Source organism: Eucyclogobius newberryi, unplaced genomic scaffold (genome assembly GCF_026437365.1).
Source record: "Eucyclogobius newberryi isolate DKJ021-1_F unplaced genomic scaffold, fEucNew1.0.hap1 SCAF_5, whole genome shotgun sequence".
Lineage (NCBI taxonomy): Eukaryota > Metazoa > Chordata > Actinopteri > Gobiiformes > Gobiidae > Eucyclogobius > Eucyclogobius newberryi.
Window position 1 is genome coordinate 36,334,435 of NW_027316167.1, and position 20,419 is coordinate 36,354,853.

General features: G+C 41.9%; 1 protein-coding gene across 1 annotated transcript in view; it reads left to right on the forward strand.

Moving 5' to 3' along the window:
- The window catches only part of nav2a (neuron navigator 2a), a 161,084-nt gene that overhangs the window by 63,122 nt on the left and 77,543 nt on the right, over positions 1-20,419 (forward strand). The window contains exons 5-11 of the mRNA XM_072464771.1: positions 107-296; positions 2,070-2,185; positions 11,906-12,911; positions 13,738-13,811; positions 14,234-14,342; positions 15,107-15,451; positions 20,113-20,241. Of these exons, the coding sequence (XP_072320872.1) occupies positions 107-296; positions 2,070-2,185; positions 11,906-12,911; positions 13,738-13,811; positions 14,234-14,342; positions 15,107-15,451; positions 20,113-20,241 (1,969 nt within the window). The remainder of the gene's footprint in view (positions 1-106; positions 297-2,069; positions 2,186-11,905; positions 12,912-13,737; positions 13,812-14,233; positions 14,343-15,106; positions 15,452-20,112; positions 20,242-20,419) is intronic.

Sequence of the window (20,419 nt, forward strand, 5' to 3'; positions counted from 1 at the left end):
CTCTTGTAGAAATTCTAAATTGTCTAGTCTGTAATCCAGATAATAATCAAAATGATCAAACATTCTACTCTGATGATGTTTTACAGTCTATTAATGTGTTTGTCAGAGATTGGTGATGGAAACTTGAAGGCGATTCTTGGCCTGTTCTTCAGCCTGTCGCGCTTCAAACAGCAGCAGCAGCAGAAGAACCCGCCACTCGCCCAGCACAGCAGCGCCCCCCCGGACCTGTCACACCTCCTGTCGTCTCCGCATGGGGCGCCCTCTGCTGGACACAAGCAAGCAGACATGCAGTCCAGGTGAGATGACGCCAAACTTCTAGAATGTGTGAAAGAAACTGACTTTAGAACCAATGTGGTGCCGCTGGGCCACACGCTCGACCCCCCATCGTCTCCTCGAGCCGCAGAAAAGTGTTAGAGTTGTGAAGTTAAAATCTCATCATAAACATCCTTCTCCTCTTCCATCTCTTTTCTCAGTGAACCTTCTCAGAGTAAAATGCTCAAGTTTTCCCTGGGCTCCAAAAAGACTCGGTCAGATTGTCAGCATGTCTTTTTCGTTCTCCTCTTTCTGTGTGATCTTTGACCCTGAATTCCTTAACCCGCTGCAGTCCTGCCTTTTCCTGGTTTTGCTGTGAATTACTTCACTTCAATTAGACTGAGTTGTACTACATTTTATTTTTTAGTTATAAAACATGAGATGCCAAACTAAAGGTTCTCAAGAGCAAGTTTAAAGGCCAATAACAGTATGAATACGATTTACAAAATCATGAAATTGAAAATATCAACCATAAATTTACAAACTAGAACTAAACCAGGTCTAAACTAGGTCTAAACCAGGACTAAATAGGGTCTAAACTAGGACTAAACCAGGTATTAATAATTAGTGTGAACAAAAAGGTTCAGGTTCAAAATCTGTTTGATGATCCTTTGAACGCTCCGTCATAACAATTTTTAAAATTCAACCAACCATAAAACCTATTTTATGGATTAACATTAACTGATCTAACTGCTGATGGTTTTAAGTATTTGAAATGTTTTAATTAAAAACTATTAAAAAAAACTGTAAGTAACTATAATATAGTTTAAAAACAATAATAATAATAACTAAAAGTTTCCAGGGTAGAAATGTCAGATAGTTTGATTTGTTATTACAAACAGTGGAAAAAATAATACTTTTAGCTTCAAACAATACAAAAATATAGAGCTCGACTTCATGTTCAATTCATTCTTTTGGGAAATTAGCCGAGTCTCGCTAAAATAAATTAATATTACTGAAGACAGTTCCAGATGGATAATCACATCAGCATGTTCAGACCCTTTTTTTCTCTTTCTCTATTTCTTTATTTTGGTTACTTTGTGTTATGTAAGTTTTGTTGCTCTGTGTTTAAACAAATGTAATCAATAATGTTCAAATAACAGCACAAACTGAACTAACCTGTTTTCGAGCTTGTGTGTTTTAAATTTAAGCTAATGCATATTAGCCTTTAGCTTTGAGACAAAAACTCTTACTTTAATAAACACGGAGGTTTCCTCCATTTACTTATTTACATGGAACGTAAAACCTGCTACAGTGATTATACATCTGAAAAGGGCCCATCGTGAAAAGGGCCTATCACAAAAAGGGCCTATTTGTGATAGTCTGAATAAATACCAATGAAAACCGATTGTGGTCTCAACATTTCCGTGAGTGTTAGTCCAGTAAACCCAAACAGATTTGGGGTAAATTTCTAAAATATAAAAAAAAATCTTAGAGACTTTTTGGACTTCTTGCATGTGGATTTGGAGTGTGGCTGCTCTTGACTTAGCTCTGGTGAAGCAGAACATTTTGGTTTCGCTCTGACAGAAGTGAACCAGCTCTACCTTCTGGACATAACACGTCGTTACACTGCTAAAATAACTGCACACATACTGCTGTTTGCTCATGAAGTCAATAATAAGCATTTATGGGTGATGTTTCTTCTCACAGAATCGTAATTAGGTAATTTCCCTTGTGGATAAATAAAGTCTTATGTTTGGGTTGAAGTCCTTGTGTTGGTTTTGTTCTGACCCGGTTTGGTCTGGTTCTCTCCTTAGACTCCCGGGTCCCACGTCTCGGGTCCCGGCCGTAGACTCCTCGTGTCGGATCGGGTCCAACTCGAACCGCCGCAGCCAAGTGTTCGACAGCAAGACCAAAGCACAAGCCTCAAGAGGTAAGATAAAACCAGACCAAAACTGGACCAAAACAGACCAAAACAGGACCTAAATAGGACAAAAACCAAACCAAAACAGGACCAAAACCAGACCAAAACAGGACCTAAATAAGACAAAAAACAGACCAAAACAAGACCTAAATAGGACCAAAACCAGACCAAAACAGTACCAAAAACAGACCAAAGCACCAGCCGCAAGAGGTAAGATAAAACTGGATCAAAACTGGGCCAACAGCAGAGTAAGAACCTGTTGAGTAAATGGTCTGTCATTTCTTGTATTCTGATGAGTTTTATCTGAAATATTTAATCCAACTACAAAATGATCTTTAATCTTTCCATTCTCTGTCTTTTGAAACATGAGCAGAGGATTCACACAGACCAAAGATTTAGAATTTTGAATTACTATAAATATTGGAGACTGATTTGTTTAGAGGCTCAAGTGTTTCTCTGCTAAATAAAGAAAATGTCTTTGGTCTGCTACAAACACATGGCTGGCTGGTCTTTATCTCTGGATCTGCAGAAGTGTTCTTATCAGAGCAGTTGTTCTGAATCTGTGTCAGTGTCGTCGTGAGACGGAGCAGAAGTGTGTGACTGAACTTAACCGCCTCAATTCGATTAAACTCTGCACACAAACTTCAATGACAAGCTCCGACTGGCCCTCACACATTTATGGCCCAGCGTTAGGCTAGAGTTTTGAAACGTTTCAGAGCCACAGGAACCCCCTATAGGATCGACTCAGCTCTGTCTTTACTGTAGTTTGTTGTTAATACTTCTTATTCAGTCAACAGTGTCTCTGTCCCACATAAACACTCCAGTCTGATCCAACTGGTCCCTCTGTCCCTTATAAACACACCAGCATGGTTGAACTGGTCCTTCTGTCCTACATAAACACACCAGCCTGGTCCAACTGGTCCCTCTGTCCCACATAAACACACCAGCCTGATCCAACTGGTCCCTCTGTCCCTTATAAACACACCAGCATGGTTGAACTGGTCCTTCTGTCCTACATAAACACACCAGCCTGGTCCAACTGGTCCCTCTGTCCCTTATAAACACACCAGCATGGTTGAACTGGTCCTTCTGTCCTACATAAACACACCAGCCTGGTCCAACTGGTCCCTCTGTCCCACATAAACACACCAGCCTTTTCCAGCTGGTCCCTCTGTCCCTCATAAATACACCAGCCTGGTACATATGGTCTCTTGTTTCTGGACTCTGGTTTCTGGACTCTGGACCAGACATGTGGACATGTGACTATGAAGTCCAGTGTAAATACTCTTGGTGAAGAACAGAACAGCACCCTCTTCAGAGCAGGGGGAGTTTGTCTTGTGACTCAGACCTGCTCCTAAACTCATTAAAGATGTTTTTCTGCTCCTCAGTTTGGACCTGGTTTAGACCTGATTAAGACCTGGTTTAGTCTTGGTTTAGACCTGGTTTAGACTTGGTTTAGACCTAGTTTAGAACTAGTTTGGACCTGGTTTAGACCTGGTTTAGTCCTGGTTACAGTTTCTTTGTCCATGTACTTTTTTAATCTACCTCAGAGTAATAATATGCTCCAGTAGTCGTGTGTTCGCAGTACTTTAGTGAAGTACAGCGCTGTATTTTAAAGACGGAGGTAAACAGTTTGTACCTGAGGCAGAAGTACAAGCACAGACACGCTCCTATACCTCCACTTTCCCACTCTTTCTTCTTCCCTCTTCTCTTCTCTCTCCCTTTTCGCTCATCACATTTTTTATTCCTCTTTCTTCTCTCCACTTTTCCTCTCCTTCCTCCCTTCTTTTCTACCTCGCTCTCCCTCTATCTCCTCCCCTCTTTTCTTTTTTCCTTCCTTATTCCTTCTCTTTTCTCCCCCGTGCCTCTCTTTCGTTCCTCTCCTGTCTCCCTCTCTCTTTTATTTCTTACTTCCCCCATTAGCTCTCTTTTCTCACTCTTGTCATTCCTCTACTCTTTTCCTTCTTCTCTTTCTCCTCTCTCCCCCCTCTCTTCCACCCCCTGTCTCTCCCCCCTTCCTCCCTCGCTCTCTCCCTCCCTGTAATTGTCATGTTCTGGTTTGTCAAACTCTTAAACAGTCACGCTCCTCATTTGCAGAAGTTTCTTTAGCTCAAGTCGGACGAGTCTAAAGTTTTGGAAGGTTTTGACTGGTTCAGGTAAGATGAAGTATTTACTGTTTTAGAGTCATGTTTTCATGTAGTTCCTCTTCAAACACTCCTTGTGACGCAGGACGTATCATTTCAACTTTAATTACCTTCACTTCACGTTTAACTAACTCAGTGAGCCAGCAGGGGGAGCTCTTGGTCTGGTCTTAGCCCAAACTACGTTTTATTAGTTGTTCAAACTAATTTTTTTAATTGCAATTGTTTCATTTGCATTCTTTGGTTTTAATCTGCTTTTTTTTTTTCATCCACAAGTTGAACAAGCTTCTGGTGGCCAAAGTTTCCTTCTTCTCTAACATTCGTAGCAATGGCACAAAAAACATTAGTTTGCTTGTTCATCATTTGTAAAATTGTTACAAAACAAAACAAACAAAAGTTAAGGGTGGGTGATTTGGATGAAAATTGTTGTTGTTGTTGTTGTTGTTGTTGCTGCTGCTGCTGCTGTTGTTGTTGTTGTTGTTGCTGCTGGCCGCCATCTACTTTAGTTCTTCTTCGTCATCATTACCGCCACCTACTGTAGTTGTACATCTTCTTTAGTTATACGTCTTCAAAGCACGAGCTCCACGCCACACCGATCAAAAAATATATAAAAAAATTGAGAGAGAAAAGGAGAGAGAGAAGGAAGAACGAGAGAGAGAAAAAAAGAGAAAAGAGGAGAGAGAAATAGGGAGAGAAAGAGAAAAAGAGATGTGTTCAATAAACTAACTGTGACATCATGAACTAACTGTGACATCTTGAACTAACGGTGACATCATTAACTAATATGAACATCAATTGAGTCTTTCTTATCTGGAGCCGGTCTAGTCCATTTGCTCGTAAACACTTCCTTCTATTTCCTTTAAGTCTAAGGTCAAGTGACGTTTGGCCCAGAGGCACAAGGGCAGGTCAAAGGTCACGTTTTGTTTGTGGACGTTTCTATTTCAGACCACGATTGAAACACTTCCCAAACCGGATTTAGACGAGAAAAAAAGAAAATAATATTTCAGCGAACAAAAATAAAATGGTCTGAAATAAAGACATTTAGTCAACACAAAACCAGGACTAAACCAAGACTAAAGAAGGACTAAGCCAGGACTAAACCATGATCTACTCATGAACTGCAAATACTTCAAATCTTTTCTCAAATGAATTTCCATCCTTCACTTCTTGCCGCTTGTTAGCTCATCTTTTATCATATTTTGTAATCTTTTCTCATCTTTTATAATCGTTTCTCATCTTTTATCCACATAAATCCTCTGCCTTTGCAAACAAGTCCTTTTTTCCTCTTTTCCTTCGGTCTGCAGTTTTTTTCTGGCCGCGGTTCATGTTTAGCTGAACAAAGTCACCATTAGGAAGTGATTAGGGCCCAATTAGCCGTGCTAGCGTTTAGAAAAGTGGGTTAGAGTGATTATAAATGGACCTCTTGGTGAGGGAGGGGCGAGCGAGGGGCGAACGAGGGGCGAGGGCAGAATCTGTGTCAAACAGAGTAGAATCAGAGGGGCAGAATTGGACAGTGCTTTATTTGAATTTATCTGACTTACTCTGACAGTATAGCAGCTCTTACTCTTGAGTGAAAGTTTTTGATTACTCAAAACTATAATTACAAAAATTATAATCATAAAAATTATAATGTTAGAAGCAAAATTAAATGTTTTTAATGCCATCTAAAATTTAAAAACAAAGTTCTTCTAAGTTTAAAGTACGTTTTTATCTCTGTTTTGGTCAGATTTTTTTTGTCATAAGTGAGTTTGATTTCTTAAAGTTGGTCACAGTAAAGTGTGAGACGATGAAAGAAAACAAAAGATTTCTCGGTTGATTTGGTCACTTTATTTAATTTAACATTTAACTTAACAGGAACAGGAACGGGAACAGTTTTGCCTCATTTATTTGACTTCTCTGCAAAGCCTCTACGCCGCATTTTAACCTCTCTGTATGTAATGTATTGGCTTTGGATAATGTTAGATGCATTATGACCTGGAAATATCATATTTTAGGTCTTGATAAAGCGAGTGCCGTGCATCGATAAACAGGAAACAGCTGTATGTAAGTTAGCATCAGCGCTTTATTCCAAGATCAAGTCAGAGTTTGGTTACAAATAATTATTTTGTGTCTCTCTCTGTTTTTTGCCGTCTGCATTCTCTCTGATCCAATCAGCTGGCTCTGGGTCTGGAGCTCCTCCTGAGCTAAAGTCCACCTGGAGCCCAAGACAGCCAGACTGCTTTGGGAGCTAGAACCTATCAGGGTCCAGAGACTTCAGACACAGACTTTAGTCTCAGAGGTTATTTACCTTCAGTTTAAGTTCAGAATGTGGTCAATCTTCAACTAACCTCACTCAGCTGGACTCAGACATGGCCCTGGACTCAGTGAGATCTGGTTAGACATTAAAGGTGACTCTAAAAGCCCCTGGACCCTGTGACCCTGCAATGGATCAAACTGGAGCCTCTTCATAATGCACACACTGAGGTTTTTTAATCTAGATATAGATTTGGATCATTTTCCCAAAATGATATTTGCAGTATTTAACTTAAATCTAATATATATTATATTAGTAAGCTGTGTTACTACAGGGCCCTGCTCTACAAAATAAAAGTACAATATTATAGTAAAGGTTCATGGTTCAGTCCGGGTCCAAAAAAATTGGTTTCTGCTGGAATGTTAAATCTAATGGGCAATGTGAAAAAGTGAAAATATTACTATTATCTTTTAATTTTTTTTCTAATTTCAGTTTTGAAATTCCTTATTTGAAGTAAAACAAGAAAGTTTATGCTTCAGTTGGCAATCTTATTTTAAGACAGATAAAGGCTCCATATTTACAACACTTTTAATTGGTTAATTTCAGATGGTCATTTCAGACTCTGACAGTTGCACTTTTACGACTCGTTCAGACGTTCATGTGTTGGTTCCGCTCTCGTCCTCTTGTCCCGTGCACTCTCTCTCACTCTTTTCTCTCCTTCTCTCTCTCTTGCTTTACTCTCTCCCTCTCTCTCATCTCTCTCTCTCTCTCTCTCTCTCTCTCTCTCTCCCTATCTCTCCCTCCCTCTGCCTCTGTCACTCGCTACTCTGCCTCTCTCAATCTCTCTCCAGCTCTCTCACTCTCTCTCTCTCTATCATTTCCTTCTCTCTAATTCTCTCCTCTCTTCCTCTCTACTCTCTCTGCCGCCTTCTCGCCCCTCTCTCTTGCCCTCTCTCTCTCCTCTCTCTCCCGCCCCCCTCTCCCTCTCTTATCCGTTGGTTTTGAATATGCAAACTCTCTTCTCTCTCTCACACGACACTCTTGTTGCCGTGTTCAATCTCCACTTCACGGTGAGTCGAGCCGCGTTTTCAAATCCACTTTTCTCTAAGTGATTTGCAGCTTTTCAAATACTTACAGAACGTTATGTGTTATATATTTTCTCTCTTCTTTCTCTGCAAAACAAATTGTGTAAACTATTGTGTTGTAGGTCATAAAATAATCATACAACATGCTTTTTTTATTTGTCTTTATTCGTTTGTGTGACTTTGTTTTCCCAGACTTTAATGCCGTAAAGTCTGTCACAGACTTGAGGCGATCGATATTTAGACTCTAGAACTGTTTCGAGAGCCGGCCAGCCACTTTATTTATACGTAAAATTTAGAATTGTTCTTTTTCTCTCGTTATCTTCTCCGGAGACTTTCAGATGAGCGCTGGAGTTCGTCAACGTAAACACTTGCGTCTTATTGTTAAAACTTTAAACACTCCGACACAATCTCCTTTTAAGGTTCTGTCAGTGGAAACGTGTCTGCAGTCGTGCCGTTGGCTTCCAGTGAGGTTGTGGGTTTGATTATGTGCAACTCTTTTGGTCAATCAAAGACCAAACTTTGTTGTTTGTTTTCTAACAAATTCTAACTAAATCATTTTAATCAAATTACCGTATTATACTAGTACTATAAGTCGCTCCGGTGTATTAGTGGAATACATAATAGAAAAGAAATAAACATAATAAGTCGCACTGGAGTATAAGTCACATTTGGAAGTGTCTGGTATGTTGACGTTACATATTAACAGTTATTCAGATAACTATAGCATAAAGAACATGCTTAGTTTACTAAAGCATCGTGCGCAGGCAGCCTGTGGTGTCCCGTGAGGTGAGGATGTGGTCTGCTGAGAGCGAGGAGGCTCTGAGGGACTGCTTCAGCACCACTGTCTGGACTGAGCTTTATGACCCACATGGGGAGGACATCAACACCATCACAGAGTGCATCACGGACTACATCAACTTCTGTTTTGAGAACATTGTTCCCTCCCGGACGGTGCAGTGTTTTCCAAACAACAAGCCATGGATTAACCGTGAACTGAAGGCTCTGCTGAAGGAGAAGAAGAGAGCCTTCAGGTCAGGGAACAAGGAGGAGCTGAGGACTGTGCAGAAGGAGCTGAGGAGGAAGATCAGGCAGGCTGAGGCCGGCTACAAGAGGAGGATGGAGGAGCAGCTGCAGCAAAAGAACATTCAGGGAGTGTGGAGGAGCCTGAAAACCATCTCGGGCTTCAAAATCCCCCCTGCCCAGACAGAGGGGGATCTACAGTGGGTGAATGATTTAAATGCTCACTTCTTGAGGTTTGATCGGTCACCCGCCCCTCCCCCTGCACAGCTGCATGCTCCCTCTTCCACTGCTGGACAATGCCCTGCATCTGTTCCTCTTCGCTTATCTGCCCCGGACCATCAGCTCCCCACTTCGCCTGGACTCACCCATCCCCCCAGCACACGGTCCCCCTGCCAACCACTGACTGTCACAGCAGCACAGGTGAGGAGTGAGCTGAAGAGGATTAAAGTGAGGAAGGCAGCAGGACCTGATGGCATCAGCCCCAGGCTCCTTAAGTCCTGCGCAGATGAACTGTGTGGAGTTATGGAGCATGTCTTCAACATGAGCCTGAAGCTGAGGGTGGTACCACAGGTCTGGAAGACCTCCTGTCTGGTACCTGTGCCTAAGACACCGCGCCCCAAAGACCTCAACAGCTTCAGACCAGTGGCTCTCACGTCCCACCTGATGAAGACACTGGAGCGGCTAGTCCTGGACCACCTCCGCTCCACCGTGAGCTCAGCCATGGACCCGCTGCAGTTTGCATATCGGTCTGGCATCGGAGTGGAGGACGCCATCATCTCCCTGCTGCACCGCTCTCTCTCTCACCTGGAGAAACCTGACAGCTCTTTGAGGATCCTGTTCTTCAATCTTTCCAGCGCCTTCAACACCATCCAGCCGCTGCTCCTGAGGGACAAGCTGGAGACGGCTGGTGTGGAGTATGACCTGGCAGAGTGGATCCTGGACTACCTCACAGACCGACCCCAGTTTGTGAGAGCCCGGAACTGTGTGTCTGACACTCAGACCTGCAGTGTGGGGGCGCCCCAGGGCACTGTCCTCGCGCCCTTTCTCTTCACCCTTTACACTGCAGACTTCAGACATGACACGGACAGCTGTGTCCTGCAGAAGTTCTCTGACGACTCTGCCATCATCGGACTCATCACGGACGACGATGACGCGGAGTACAGAGGACTGGCGCAGGACTTTTTGGACTGGTGTCAGCGGAACCACCTCCTCATCAACGCGGGGAAGACCAAGGAGATGGTGGTGGATTTCCGCAGACGCCACCCCACTGCCCCCTCACCAGTGAACATCCAGGGACGAGACATTGAGAGAGTGGACTCATACAAGTACCTGGGTGTTCATCTGAACCACAAACTGGACTGGACTCATAACACAGACGCACTGTACAGGAAGAGCCAGAGTCGGCTCTACCTCCTGAGGAGACTCAGGTCTTTTTGAGTGACAGGGCCACTCCTGAAGACCTTCTACGACTCTGTGGTGGCATCGGCCCTCCTGTATGGTGTGGCCTGCTGGAGCAGCAGCATCACAGAGAGGGAGAGGAAGAGGCTGGACAGAGTCATCAAGAAGTCCAGCTCCGTCCTGGGCTGCGCTCTGGACTCGGTGCAGGAGGTGGGGGACAGGAGGGTCCTGGCTAGATTCACATCTATGCTGGACCATGAGTGTCACCCCCTGCAGGACACTCTCTCCGCTCTGGAGAGCAGCTTCAGTGAGAGACTGATCCACCCTCGCTGTGTGAAGGAAAGGTTCCGTAGGTCTTTCCTTCCTGCTGCTGTCAGACTTTATAACAAAAACTGTTAGTACTGAACACTCGCAATACTGACCTAACCTAATACTGATGTGCAATTCTGTCATATGTGCAATTGCTGTTGGAATTCATGTGCAATTCATGTGCAATTACTGTGAAATTCATGTGCAATCTATGTGCTGTCGTGACACATATTCATGTGCAATTACTGTCGGGATCACATGCAATGGTATTTATTTATTTATTTATTTGTCTATGGGAGTTTTTAATTTATTTATAGGAGATCTTCTACTGAAAGTGTTTTTCAGACTTCCTATAAGTGATCTGTTCTTCTGTATCTACCTCTGTATCTACCTGCGTTGCACCAATGAAATTTCCCCATGTGGGACAATAAAGGAATATCTTATCTTATCTTATCTTACCCCAAATCACTAAATTCATTGAATTCTTCTTCCTCGGTGTCACTTCTAAACAACTCTGCCAACTCCGGAGGTAGACAAAGTGTCAATTCCTCTGCACTTAGAGCCTAGATCCACCTCTTGTGGTTGTCAGTGTGAAAATAATGTGAAATGGGGTTGCCAATGTGAAAGTAACAACAAAATTATATAATAATGTGTTAATAGTTGCGGCGGAGTGTAAGTCCCATCCCGGCCAAACTATGAAAAAAGGTGCGACTTATAGTCCGGAAAACTTTTATTCATTGTTACAAATATGCAACTGACAAGCAGAGGAAGAAATAAAATAAGATTAGACTTAAAAATAAGAGGCCAAATTAACCGCGGCGCCCAAAGCGTCCAGTTTACATTCAGAGTTTATGTGGACTCATGTCTTGGGCGTCCAGCGTTTTTTGCGGCCCGAATCCTGCGTTTTTGCGGCTCAAATCCTGCATTTTGGACACGCGTCCAGAGCGTTCGACGCAGAAAAGTTGAACAAAGCTCAACTTTTTTTGCGGATTACGTTCCAGTGACGTGCATGCTACGCTCTACCCGGAAGAAAAAAATTTAAAAATCCTCAAGACGCAGCTCTTGGAGCAAATAATGAATAAATATTGAATAAACTCTGCTCACCTCTTAAGTATCTGCGGGTCCCAGACAAGCCCCCAAGCCACTTTCGCACAGCTACAGAGAGAAACACAACAACCCCTCCACTGCGCATTTACTAGTGAGTTTATTTTTTGGAAGCGCGTCCGAGGCGTTTGCCTTCAAATGTACAGGCATCCAACACCTGCATCGGGCACGAATTGGACGCCGTGGTGTGAACACGGCTTTAGTTTGGTGGTGTAGAACCGTGGTAAATATTATCATAGTTTTACTTCTGTTTGTGAAGAAATTTTGAAAAGTTTAAAGTGACGGTTTAAACGATCGTTCTACAAAATAAAGGTGTTATATGGTATAATTGTCTGTCAAATCATAACTGCTCATCTCCAACCAGGAAATACAATTATAAACTAAAAAAAAATGGTCAAACGGGACAAATAATTACCTTCACTTTCCACTTACTTTCCAGATTCTTCCGAGAGTTTGACTTGCCATCCCTCGGCGATGCCTGAGCACTCGCCAGTCACCACGATCAGCGTCCATTCAGCTACCTCCTCCTCCGCTCTGTCCCCACCTCCATCCTCCTCGTCCAATAACAACACGGCGATCCCACAGCCCAACATCAGCAGCAAACCGTGGAGGAGCAAGTCTTCGAACAAAAACGCCATGTCCTCCGCGTCCAAAGCGCACGAATCTGGTGCTAAGAACGGCACAACCTGCGACGCTCCGCCCAAAGTCGCGTTGCAGAAGTCTATGCTCGAAAAACTTAAGTTATTCAACAGCAAAAGTGCGTCAAAATCTTCTCAAGAAAGCTCGGTGGCCGTAAAATCATCAGGGAATTTGCCAATTAGCGATTCGCTTGAAGTCGACAATGGAAATGTGCGACCGGCGATGAATGGAGCGAATCCTGCAACGGCTAGCAGTCCAAAAATAGCGCTGAAAGGAATCGCGCAGAGGACGTTCAGCCGGGCGCTAACGGCGAAGAAAAGCTCAGGAAAAGCTCCGGAAAAAGAGAAAAATAAAGTTAAAGATTCCGCAAAACGAACTTCTACACCCGAGATTAAAGTCAACGAGGCGGAGGACGAGATGTTGGACTCGGAAAGCAACAAACAGACGTCTAAAATAGTGAGTTTCATTCCAAAAGGCGGGAAAGTAGCGAAGAAAGAAGTGCAAAGCGGTATCCCGAAACCAGGAGCGAAGAATCAAGTGGCAAAAGGGTCCAAAGAGGTTTCGGATCATTCGAGGTCCGCACGCTTGGTAGGAGGCTTGACATCCAAAGGAGCTCAGGACAGAGACAGCAAACACTCGAGTTCCACGTCCAGCCTGGCGTCCAGCGAAGGCCAGCGAGCGGGGAACGGCGCCCTCTGTGGCACCATGCAAAGCACAGCGTCCAACACAGTGAGCGTGCAGCTGCCTCAGAACCAGCAGCTCCACAGTCATCCCAACATGGCCACCGTTGCACCCTTCATGTACAAGTGAGTTCTGCAGCAGGTTCACAAATAAACTAAAATCACATTACTAACAGCCTTAGAAAGTGGTGCCATTTTTCAACTTCAAAGATTATTGTCACTGAAAGGACGTTAAGAGAGAAGATTAATATACAAGATTAGGGAGCCAAAACTAATAATGACAAGGACAAACATTTGTGGAGTTGGATTTTGGAGATTTCTTTCAATAATAGTGAATCTCCCACACAGATGGAGAGTATGTCATACTCTCCATCTGTATACTCTCGCTGAACTATAATAACTTCTAGAGCATGAATTCTGTTTTCGTTGCAGTTGCGGCAGCCATCTTGTGACTGGAGAAGCAGCAAAACTCTAATTAAAAATTCATCATAAAATTAATTGATTTAAGTATTCAATCAAGGGTGTCTAAACTACAGCTCGTGGGCCAAATGCAGCCCTCAGATTATGTTTTATTGGCCCTCAGACTTTTTGCTAAACTAGACGTGCTTTGGTCCAGGAAGTAAAAGTAAGGACCACAAAAAGTGCAAAACTGAATCTGATTATTCTTTGTTTGGGCTTTTGGGTTCACAATATTAATCTTGTGCGTATATTAGTCTTAGCGTAGTTTTAAAAGTCCATAAGTTTAGTTAAAAAGTTTGAAAATACGTATGTTTTTCCCTGTCCTTTTCCCTCTTTGAAAAGTCAAGGCCGTCATGCTGTGATTGGTCGGTTTGCGTCATCCGTAAACATTGCTTCACTCGACTCACATTTAGGATGTTTGCTTTGCCCACTGTGGATCTCAATTGGTAACTTTTTAACGGGTTCGACTTTAAATATGTGTTTTTCCCGTCAGATCTCAAGAGGCCGAAGTGAGCGCTGATGGACGAGACTCTAAAAACAACCGCTCGTCCAGCGAGGATCTGACAGGTCAGTGACTTTAGACTGAAGCGTGTGGAAAAGTTGTTCAGGATAAAACAGCGTCCAGCGTTTGTCCTGACAGATGAATAATAGGAAAATGTTTGTAGATTATTCTGTATGTAGGGCCACGAAATCACATGTTTGGATGGAATTATGCTGGAAAGATGTGACACGTTTAGTTTAATTCCATACTGTGGGATATTACCACCAAGGGAACATTTCCATGAAAACAAGCAAGAGGAGTCAAGTTTGTGGAGAGGCACGGCACTGTCAGGTGCATGTTTTTCAGTGCAATAAAAACAACCAAATAGAAAATCTTTTTTAAATTTTTATTTTAGTCTATTTTTTGGCAGAAAGTCATGGGGCTTTAATTTGTCACTATATACTTTTTGTGTTTTTAATGTTATATTTTTTAATTATTTATTTTACAGCAGAAGACCCAGAGACGAGGCGTTTAAGGACTGTTAAAAACATTGCAGATCTGAGACAGAACCTGGAGGAGACGATGTCCAGCCTCAGAGGAACTCAGCTCACACACAGGTAAATCACACTATAACCACACATGGGTAAAAACACACAGGTAAAACGCGCAGGTAAAAACACAAGATAAAAACATACAGGTAAAAACACATAATATAAATACACAGGTAAAAATACAGGCAAAAACAGGTAAAAGCACAAGCAGCAGATCAGAAGATCAGATCAGAAGAGATTTATTGCCATTGTCAAAGAACAGAATTCACAAACATAGGAACTTGCGTTGGTGATGCGGTGCAACATAAAACAATGAACAATGATAAAACAACCTATACAAGACAAAAAGAAAAATATTTTGAAATAGGATCAAATTAAAAATAGGCTATAAGATAAAAAATGAAAATAGGCTTACTTGAATTTACATATGTAGTGCAGAAAGTGAACAGTGCAGTGAGTGACAACATTTTGCTTAAAGTGACAGTGTTTAAGTGTGTATGAGTGTAGTGTGAATGTATCTATCGGCTGAGGGAAAGAAACTGTTCTTGTGGCAGGAGGTTCTGGTCTGGATGGACCGTAGCCTCCTGCCTGAGGGGAGTGGCTCAAATAGTTTCTGTACATGTCTCTCAATCTGCAGGTTAGGACTCAAGGAGGACCTTGTAGTAACAGTAAGATCTGGAGATATATGGTTCTTTTAAGGTTTATGTTTCTGCTCTGGGGTTTGACCCGAGTCGCCAAAGGACGCTGAACTTTAACATTATTTAGACTGATTCCTGACACCATTGGCTTTGTTTCTGTTAAAATAAATGTTTTCTTTCTCGTTTCTTCAGCTCTTTGGAGTCGTCTTCGGTCGACGCCTCGGACTCTAACGGTGGGCGGAGCCTGCTGTCCCGCCCACACCTGTCGTCGTCATGGAGACTGGGCTCGGCTGTGCCCCGCCTCCAGGCCGGCGATGCGCCCTCTTTGGCCAACTGCAGGGGGACGGGGTCTGGGCGTTACCTGTACGCGGCGCACCTGAAGCGTCAGTTGACAGGGAGGGGCGGGGCCGGCGAGGGCTCCGAGCCAATAGGAGACGAGGAGGAGCTGGCGGGCGTCGCTGTGGAAATGACAGGATACATGAGTGACGGAGACGTGCTGAGCAAAAACCTGGCACGCACTGATGATGTCACCAGCGGGTAAGACACCATTTGAACAGTAAAGGCTTTGTTTCATGCATTAAAGTGAAATCTGAGGGAAATGAACCCTAGAGCACACTGTATACCATTTTTTCTAACCCACATACACTCTATTCCAGAATAGACTACTTTTTTGTTATCAATAGAGACAGATCACTCCATCAGATATAGGCACAATAGACCTAAGTGATCATGCTCCAAGCTACATTTCTGTGGAATTGGAGGAAAGGCAAAAAAAACACACTTTGTAGGTTCAATGCAAGCCTGCTTAATGACCCTTTGTTTAAGGAAACAAATTCCAACTTATCTGGAGGGAAATAATACTGGGAAAATTTCTCCACCCATCCTTTGGAACGCTTCCAAAGCAGTCTTGAGTGGAAAAATCATAGCCATAGCCTCCGAAAAAAAGAAACAAAGGGAGAAAAAACTAAAATATCAGATAGAAAAAATTAAATTGGTGGAGAGAGTTTATGCCAAGAAGGACAGGACTTTTATTGTTATAGAGTTATTATAACCAAGAAATTAAAACAATGACCATCGTAACCCTCTGATTGATTCCTGGTTCTAAAGTCCTCTCCCTCCACGCCTCAATAACACTGTTCTGAATCTCCTTGATAACTGATGTTTTCTCCAGCTGTGACATGGCTCTGAGAATCTTCTGCTGTTTTAACTCCAGAAATCATCTCTTGACTTGTTCTGTCTCATCACCATCAGAACCAGTTTGAGCTGAGACAAGGAAGTGACAAGGAACGTGACATGCGTTTTTATTAAGATAAGATAAGATATTCCTTTATTGTCCCACATGGGGAAATTTCATTGATGCAACGCAGGTAGATACAGAGGTAGATACAGAAGAAAAGAACAGATCACTTATAGGAAGTTTGAAAAACACTTTCAGTAGAAGATCTCCTATAAACAAAAACTCCCATAGACAAAACCTCCGATTACCCAACAAGGGATGGAGGGGAAAAAATAATAAAGATAAAAATAAATAAATAAATAATACCATTGCATGTGATCACGACAGTAATTGCACATATGACAGAATTGCACATGGTTAGGTCAGTATTGCGAGTGTTCAGAACTAACAGTGTTTGTTATAAAGTCTGACAGCAGCAGGAAGGAAAGACCTGCGAAACCTTTCCTTCACACAGCGAGGGTGGATCAGTCTCTCACTGAGTGTCCTGCAGGGGGTGGCACTTATTGACCTTTACTTTTTTTTTTTTTTTACCAGGAAAGCATCTGTTTCTCTACATTTGAATTACGTTTAAATTGTGTGTAATTCTCTGTGCAGCCATGAGATGGCCCCAAAACTGGTCCGGTGGGAAAAAGCAGAAATCTAAATGTTTTTTTCTTCGTTCTTTAACCATGAGATGACAAACTAAAGTTACTCAAGAGCAAGTTTAAAGGCTGAGAACAACACAATTAATGCATAATATTTGTCTGTAATACCTTTTAGAAAGAACTGGACCAAACCAGGTCTTTATCCAGCCTAAAACCAGGACCAGACGTCGTTTGTGTTTGGGAGCTGCTGTATTGCTCTTCTGTGTCCACTAGAGGGAGGCACAACCTAGCTCCTGGCAGAGTGAGAGAAGAGTAGGTTTAGTTTTTTTTTTACAGTTTTAGTCTTTTTCAAACAGTTTTAAAAATTCCTCTCTCGCTGAATCTGTCAGTGACGTTTAAACAAAATAAAACAGAATATAGTTATTGGACATTATTGTCCAAGTTGGAAATCTGCATCTGTCTCATCCTAAAGTCTAAACCAGGACTAAAGCAGGACTAAACCTGGACTAAAGCAGGACCAAACTAGGACTGAAGCAGGACTAAAACAGGACTTAAGCAGGACTAAAACAGGACTAAAACAGTTCTAAAGTAGCTCTAAAGCATGGCTAAATCAGTACTAAACCAGGACTCTCTCTATAAACTCTGCCCGCCTCTTTTGCATTAAGCTCCTCCCACCTGCATCTCTTTCCATGTGGAGCAGAACATTTACTCACACGGACATGCAGCTACAAGGACTGAACCAGGACAGAACCAGGACTAAACCAGGACTTAAACCAATCACACTGCAGCAGAATGGCCCGTGATCTAAATGGATTTAAATAACTTGTTTTTGTAAAGGGAAATTCCTAGAAACAAATCTACCAGATTTTACTTTAGAATTTAGATTTGATCCATGTTTGAAGCAGAAAGGTAAGACAAGAGATACAGGACTGAACCAGGACTGAACCAGGACTAAACCAGGACTGAACCAGGACTGAACCAGGACTAAACCAGGACTGAACCAGGACTGAACCTGCACTGAACCAGGACTGAACCAGGACTGAACCAGGACTGTAAACAATGTTTGTGCGTCTCATTTTTGTGAAGAATCTACATTTAATTCATCCAAGCTGAAGTTCACTGTGATTCATCAGGAATTACCATGATTCAGCTGGTTTCATTCATTCATTTTCTACCGCTTGTTCACTTTCGGGGTCGCGGGTGACTGGAGCCTATCCCAGTGACTCGTTGCAGAACATCATAAGCATCAGTCATCCTGAATTCAGTTGAAAGAGACAGAACCAAGTCTGATACTGATCAACTTATCATTGGTTCTTTATTGAGTCTTAAGTGGTGCCTTTTTTAAGGCAACACTTTTTTTTGGCTTTAAACCAAAACGTCTCAGTGGACAAGTTGACCCTGGCTGTCATATGACCAGTACCTGCTGTTTGTAATGACCCTGGCCAATAAACCTCAACATGTTTGAGTCTTTATTTAAAGCCTCACTTCAGCTCAGAGGAGTCAATGTTAAGTTAATCACAAAATGTCAAACTCCATTTCAATATACTCGATTCATTAAAATGCCGTTTTTTAAGTCAAGTTTTAGACAAAAAACTGACATTTCAAACCCAAAATAATAGTAATTTATTTATTAAACATGTTCTTTTTCTATTTCTGATAAAGCTCAAACTCATTTTAAAACCGTTTTATTTATGTATTAATACTTGTTTCAGTATCTTTTATTGCTTTATTTTCTAACATTATTTGTTACTGTAAAAGTATCACATTTAAAAAGTAAAATTATTGAAGTATTATGTTTAAAATGTGTATATTTTGTGTTGAAAAAGCACAGATCCTGCTCTCAGATGTAGTGAAGTAAAAGTAAGGGTTCCACGAAGGTTCACAAGTCTGAAGGTTCACAAGTCTGAAGGTTCACAAGTCTGAAGGTTCACAAGTCTGAAGGTTCACAAGGTTCACGAACCCTAACCCTTCGGACCAGTGAACCTTCAGACTAGTGAACCTTCAGACTAGTGAACCTTTGGACTGGTGGGCAGCCACCAAAGTAAGACCCACTTTTGCTTAAAAGTACCCACTGTAAAATGTACATAAAATTGCAGTACTTTTACTTTTATGATATCATATTAACGTATATTCTGCCTTTAAATGTAACGGATTACAAACAGGAAAGGAAAAAAACTGATTTCAATAGTCAGTTTGGAACACAAATTATATTAAATTATTCATGTCAATGGGCCTTTCCTGGTTAAACGAACTTTCAAAAAGACCATGGGAATGCTGCGTTTGACCCACTTTTGCCCAAACCGTTCAAACACGACTGTGTTTCTGTCTCGCCAACTCACACAGTTTCCCACGCATTTCAGACTGATATTTTTAGATTTTCTGACACATCTTCTCGATCTGAACGTAGCGTCACATACAGTGATGAACGAGGTCCGCTTCCTGCTGAAAGAACGCTCGGATCGGAGAGTAATAAATATGATTTTGTAAGCGCTGAGAGAAGGGAAACGGACGGACTGAACCGTGCAGAGTTTGAAGTTAAGGAGTAAATAATAGAGCTGAGAGAAGGCTGGAATGTTTATTTAAAAAACACTATTATTGATAAGTAACTATTATTAATAATCCTTAAAGTGCCCCCTTCAGGTCGAACGACTCATTGAACTAAAATGCAGTTAAGATAAATATATTTGAGATTTACCCAAAAATTATAAAAATGTTATTCCAGAATAGCAAATTTTTTTAGGTTTATAATTTGATGACATCACACTAGAAAATTACCTAGCAACCACTGAGCCAACCACTGTTTGTTTAATTTGACAAATGAAAATATATGAGAGCAACTTTATTTTGTTGAATTAATGAGAGTCAAAAATTCAGTTTCTTTAACTTCCCTGGTGTGATGTCACTTCCTGTCTTTTTTAAGGTTTTCTCCACATATATCTCCTCGATTGGTAAAACTATAATTTATATGTACAAATAAACCAAATAAAGTCAAAATTAGACAACTGTAAACCTGTTTAAATGTTATAACTCTTTTAAACCTGATTAGTCTGTGCTTTGTCGCCGTGCTCAGTGCTCAGTTTAAATGTAGTTGGACCATTTCATCAAGTCTAATCTTAGACCGAGAAAGAAAAGTGATTTCTTTAGCTCGTTGTCATCAAAATGAGCAGTTTTACATCTGACGTCAGACTTTACTCCACATTTAAACTGTTTAAGCGCATGGTTTTTTACTGACTTTTGGCAAGTGTTTGTGTTTGAAATCTGTCAATTTAAACCTCATTTAAACCTTTTTGAGATTTGTCCCAACTACGGTCACTTTTGCTCCTTTAGGCGAAGAGACTGATCGATAATGTTTATGGATGAACTTGTGTGTGTTGTAGTTACCTGACAGATGGAGGGCTGGGTCTGTACACGCGTCGCCTTCACCGCCTCCATGATCTCTCCAACATGGCCGCTGTGAGAGAGACGCTGCACCGGAACGCATCCACGGGACAAGGAGACGCCGACAGGTACCGAGCTCCATTGGATCAGAGAGAACGCATACTCAGGCCAAAACTAGACTGCAAAAAGCAGAGAAACACTAACGAATATAAACTCTGACTTTATCTTGTGATAAAGCACTGTATTTCCACTGATGCTAACTTATATGTTGAGCTCACATGCTTAGCAAAACAAAGCTAGCAAAGC